This window comes from Varanus komodoensis, unplaced genomic scaffold (genome assembly GCF_004798865.1).
Source record: "Varanus komodoensis strain SLA01 unplaced genomic scaffold, ASM479886v1 scaffold16, whole genome shotgun sequence".
Classification (NCBI taxonomy): domain Eukaryota; kingdom Metazoa; phylum Chordata; class Lepidosauria; order Squamata; family Varanidae; genus Varanus; species Varanus komodoensis.
Window position 1 is genome coordinate 350,048 of NW_025335468.1, and position 6,000 is coordinate 356,047.

Consider the following 6,000-nt stretch of genomic DNA (forward strand, 5'->3'; position numbering starts at 1 on the left):
GTCACAACACTTAGCTTAGATGAAAGATGTGTCATCACTAAGCTCTAGACCTGATATATCGGAGTGAAAGCCCAATCTGTCATGAGCTGCAGAAACAATATTTGGTGTGAATGGCTTCTTCAGCAGCAGAGGGAGTTGAAGATTTTGCCTGGCAAATGCTTTGCCCTGTGCTTGATTCCAGGAGTTAATAGAACATGTGCAATTCATGTAGAATGGATAGCATCCTGAGACACAGTGGTACCTCATAAAGTGTGGAGTTGCAAGCTCTTAGATCTAGTTTAAAATGTCATATACAGAGAGGGTGGATTTTGAGGGAATCAACCCACAGTGCTCTCAAACTCTGTGCATTGCACCAATCCACCCACAGCTACCAAGGAATTGGACCTGCTTCTCCAATAACGGCAGCGTTCTCCAATAACGGCACCTGCATTTCTAGGTGCGCCCAGTGGTGGGCAGCCAGGAACGTGAGTGGTTATGTGAAAAGTGGCCCAAGCACCCTGCTGGGATTCTTCCTAGTAAGTGGTGCTTGCCTCATCTCTGGTTTTGAGGTTACCCTGAGCTCTGTGCACACTCATCTCTGTGACATTTTCATCAAAGAGTCAGGAAGTTGTGTGGGTGGCAGCTTGTGTTGCACCCACTGGCAGAGGACTGAACAGAGTTGTGGTTGTTTTTTTCTCAAGCAGCCTCTTCCTGGACCCACTGGCTGGATATGAGGATTTCTATAGCAGCTTAAGCCAGGGTTGACACTTAGCAGGATCCATTTTGCTACGGATTACTCTTAGCTTCAAGGAAGACCAAATATGAGATGGTCTGAGTCCATAAAGGAAGCCACAACCTTGAGGTTACAAGAGCTGAGCATGGTGGTCAAAGGCAGGGCGTTTTGGAAGCCACTCATTCAGGGACTCGCAGTAAGTCTATTACAGGATATAATAACAACAGGAATCAACAGTCCCCAAACCTTTTGCATCACTGGAGACATTTGGAACTTTACGAGGTTGTAATGGACCTTATTTCACATGGAGGTCCCACTGACCAGTTAATCCAGCTGTGTGCAGCTTTGTTAGAAAATGCCCCCCCCCCCGGCCCCACACACACACTCCACCTCTGTGCTTGGGAGTGCTCGTCCAGTACATAGCCAGGTGTCTTTGCTTAGAGCGTGTTAAAAATTCATTTTCTTTCCGAGGGGAAATGAAGGTGTGAGTGTGTGCATGCAGTTCCCACAAGAAACAAGTTGCCACCTCCTCCCAGAGCCTCAAGATGCTCTCCTCTTTTCCACCATGCCTCTCAGACAAAAACAAGTGGGTGGAGAGATCAGTCAGTTAAAGATTCCTTTAAACTCACAGCGTCAGTATCTGAACACCTCTTTAAGGTGATTCAATTGCACGTGCAAGCAAATGATATGAACTCTGGCCATTAAGGCCTGGTCTACAAAGGCAGCAGGAAGAAGCCATAATGAGGTAGAAGACTCCTGAAGGGGCAGAAGCGACTGTGCCATTTCACATTGCCAGGGAAGAACGTATGCCTGTGCTCTCCTAGAGTTGAAATAACCTTCTCTGCAATCAGAAAAGTGGCCCAGCATGAAATGAGCTGAGATAGAACATTTTGCCTTGATTGGCTGGTTTGTTTGAATTATAATGGCAGGATGTTTGGCACACAGTCACTCTCTCCACCTGTTGTCTGAGGTGGTACAATCCACTTTAAGACTTCTGTTGCCTGAGTGGGTGAGAAACCTCACTCTGCCACATCAGCCTTCCCCAACTTGGTGCCCTCCTGATGTGCTGAACTACAGCTCACATCATTGACCAGCCAGCTTCATCCCCAGACAGCATGGGCATGGTGGCTGAGGATGATGTGAGTTGTAATCAGCACCAGGAAAAGCTGCTCCTCATGGAGGCTGGGCCTACAAGTGTAGCAGAATCTCCACAGAAGAATTGGCCATGCCACTTCATTCTTCAATCAGGGATCTACTCTTGCCTGTGTCCCCATTTTTTAAAGCTTCCTACAAATTAGAGAGCCAGTATGGTGTAGTGGTTAAGGATCTGGAACTCAGGCAATCTGGGTTCTAGTCTCTACTCGGCTCAGCCATGGAGCTAGCTGGGTGACTTTGGGTCAGTCACAGACTCTCAGCCCAACCTACCTCACAGGGCTGTTGTTGTGGGGATAGGACTGAGAGCAGGAAGAAGAGAATTATGTAAGACTCTTTTAGTCCTTAAAAAAGAAAGAAAGAAAAAGGTGGTATATAAATCAAATAAATAAAATCAGGACAAAAGGTTGTAGCGTTTAGAATTCTGCTGCTGTGCTGGTTTTCCATTTGCAGGGAGTTGGTTTGCTGTCATTTCTTTAACATACAGGAGCTCTCAAAATGGTGTTCCCCCAACTGCAGCCTATGTGGTATACTATATTCACTGCCTCAGCCTCCATCTTACTCTGCCGTGTGCATGGATCAGAAATAACAAAAAATGTCAAATTCCCTTGTTGGAATAGCACTGTGACTGAAAGATGAAGCAAAATGAAAATTCTGTTTGTGTTGTTAGATCTCTCAGGGCTGATTCATGCAGGCAGGCCAGTCATCAAATGATGAATATCTGTAGCTACTCAATACATCAATTTTGTGTGTGTTCATAAAGGCCAGATTTAATTTTTAAAAAATAAAGTGAGAGCATTTGAGACTTGCAGAGCGTAAGGTCAGGGGATTTTATTATGTAGTGAGGAAAGGTGGGGTGTCAAAATAAGGGACACCCACTGTCTTGCTTCTGTGCTCATTCAGAGTGCTTGACTGCTCTATATGGCACTCTTCCATTTTTCCTGGAGATCATCAGTTGTATACATCTGTCATATAAGCAGTGCTTTTTTTGTCCTAGAACGCACCGGAACAGAGTTCTGGCACCTTTTTTTGATGGATTTTCCAAGTTTTAAAAGTAACTTTAAAATTTAAATGTAAATTTGATGTTTGGTCCACATGGATTTGAATCGCCCTGAGGAGCGTAGCAGGTCGGCGGCAAAATCATTAAAATGGTGCAGGCGAGCTGCTTGTGTGTTGAGTCCGATGCATGCGTACTTTGTCTGCGCTGACTGTGATGGCGCTGCTCGACTTGTGGCACTGTGTGGCTTGTGATTGGTTGTGTGGTCATGTGCTGAGTGCTTACTGCGGGCGGCGACCGTTATGTTTTGTTACACAACTGATGTGTGTGGGTGTGTGTACAGTGATTGACTACATGTGAAAGGTAAATAATTTATTTTTTAAAAAGTTGGTGAATTGAAAATCTTTTTTTTAATTTTTAGTGTAAAAATGTGACCCCAAATTTAAAAATGAAAAAAATTACTAATTACTTCTCAACCACCGGTCCTGCTAATAAAAAGGCCAGAATATTAACAGATACAATATTAACAGGTACAATGACAGAACACATAGATACTAACAGCAGGGAAGGAGTCGAGAAGATTTGTCGGATGAGAATGGACAAAACTTTGGAATTTACTATGAACATTTGCCTTAAATACAATAAATTAAATTTATGTTAAGAACTGAATATATAATTTTTTAAATAAAAGATTAACAAGATGTGAGTTCCGGCACCTTTTTTCTTACAAAAAAAGCACTGCATATAAGTGTTACCTAGTGGTTCAAATCCAGTTGTAAATAATGAACACCAGGTGCAGTAAATACTTATTAACAGCTATATCTGTCCTTCTTATATATATTTTTAAATTCTGCCACATCATAGCCTGTGATTCGTCCCTTATCTACTTCTTTTCCCCAGAACCCTGGAGGCTGCGTTTGATGGACGGAGGAAGCAGCTGTTCTGGCAGAGTGGAGCTTGAATATAATGGTGCTTGGGGTACTGTGTGCGATGACAACTGGGACCTGGCTGATGCTGAAGTTGTGTGTCAGCAGCTAGGCTGCGGCTGGGCCATTCAGGCTGTGAATGCCTCTCATTTCCAGAAGGGAACTGGCCCCATTCATTTGGATGAAGTGAAATGTCTGGGGAATGAGTCTTATTTATGGAACTGCCCTTCGGAGGAGAACCAAGACTGTGGACACAAGGAAGATGCTGGTGTGATATGCTCAGGTCTGTTTGATGAAGCACAGCTATTTTTTGCTTGCACTGCAGCCTTCTCTACTACAAATTACTACAGTTGGGGGAATATAGGTCTACTGGTAGTGGTATATTCTGGGATGGCCAAGTCCCTAAGCCTGAGAGGATAAATTTTCAGTGGCCAATGAACAAATCCCAGTAGCTAGATTTGCCGCTTATTGCCATGCTAAATCTTGGAGGCCCCATCAGACTGAGAAATGCAGTAGATGAAAAATCCATTCAGTCCAAATTTTGATACAAACTTACCCAATTCATACCTCCCAAACCTTTACATGAAATGGAATTACCGTTTTGCACCAAAATCTATGCTGTTTAGAATTTTGTGTTGCAATGCCCAACTCAAAAAATGCACAAAAATGGATACATTAAGGGAAGTATGCACAAAAGTTCATTATACAAGGGGAAAACTACTTGCAAAAAGTGTGCATACTGAAAAATTGCATTCCAAAATGCATGCATTAGAAGAAAGCATGAGCAAATATGTGCACATTTTAATGCAGACATTTTGGCTGCTTTTGCAAACTAACACAGAAATAGTCCAAAACAAACTCAGGCTGGGTAAAATGAGAAAATGAGCAAAACTGAAATTGACAGAATCACCCATTCCTACTTGAGAGTTCAAGAGGGGGAAATCATGGCAGTGCAGCTGGAGTTAGTGGACTTTCTTGTCTGGACTACTTCAGTGAGAAAAGAAATGTAGTTTTCTACTCTTCTGTCTTTGAAGACTGACAGCTTTTCTGTACATTTAGAGTAGCAGATGATGTGAGCCCAAGAAGAAACTGGGCTGTTTCCTCCTCATTGAAATAGGTCAGAAGAAAAAGCAAAATCTACTTTCAATCTTACATTCTCTTCCTCTATACTCCAATCCTGGTGGAGCAGTCAACTGCTTGTACAGAACACGGTTGTGTGTAGCAGATCCCATAACTATCCTAATGCAGTCTGTCTCTGGACAGCTGCTCTTCTCTGCATGCCCAGTTTGGATATTTTCTGACAGCAGTGTGGTAAAAACGTATCCCTTCTCTTGGACAAGGCTGGGTAAGGGAAGCCGTAAACAGAAATCCCACTTGACATATATTTCAGTCGCAACACAAGCCCAGCTCAAGGGAAATATCACCTCCCCAAGCTCTCAGGGTTGTTGTAACAAATATATCTGGGATGAATGAGAACCTCCTTTAGAGCAATTCCAAGAATTATTTGTGAAATAAACATCATGTTTCTGAAGGCCCCAGAGATGAGAAAGCAGTGCCGGTATTTTGATATTCATGTGTTCAGAATGTTTGACATGTATTTCACTTGAGAGATGTAACATGACACCTCATGATGACCATGGAGTCAGAGTTGGGCAAGAGCAGGAAGATTTTACATTTTAACATGCTTTCTGTAAGCTCTCCCCTTGAAAGCTCATGATCGTAATTTATGGTAGGCACACCTATGCTACCCGCTGTTTTTCCTCAATGACACTAAAGTGCCATTATACTTGTATTTCCTACCTGAAGTGAAGAGTCAAACTACCACCCCTGTACTCTCAACGGGAGCTCATTTTTAAGCAACATAAGGAAGGACTCCCTGGAGAAGAGTCTAATTCTGAGAACAATAGATGGCAAAAGAAGAAGGGGATGGCAGAGGATGAGGTGGCTGGATGGAGTCACTGAGGCAGTTGGTGTGAGCTTGAGTGGACTCCAGGGGATGGTGGAGGACAGGAGGGCCTGGAGGAGAGTTGTCCATGGGGTCGCACTGGTCAGATGCGACTTCGCAACTAACAAGGACAACAAAAAAGGAGATTGAGGCAGGGGAAAGGCATCTGTTGCCAGTGAGACCAATTAGTGCTGCTCCATAGTAAGGCTGGCCCTGCTTTGATGATCAAATAAGGAGGGGAGATGCGAGTATAAAAGAAGGAAACAAA

General features: G+C 43.5%; 1 protein-coding gene across 1 annotated transcript in view; it reads left to right on the top strand.

Annotated features, from left to right (window-relative positions):
- The window catches only part of CD6 (CD6 molecule), a 50,283-nt gene that overhangs the window by 28,614 nt on the left and 15,669 nt on the right, over positions 1-6,000 (top strand). Inside the window, exon 3 of the mRNA XM_044425807.1 lies at positions 3,762-4,070. Coding sequence (XP_044281742.1) covers positions 3,762-4,070 — 309 coding nt within the window. The remainder of the gene's footprint in view (positions 1-3,761; positions 4,071-6,000) is intronic.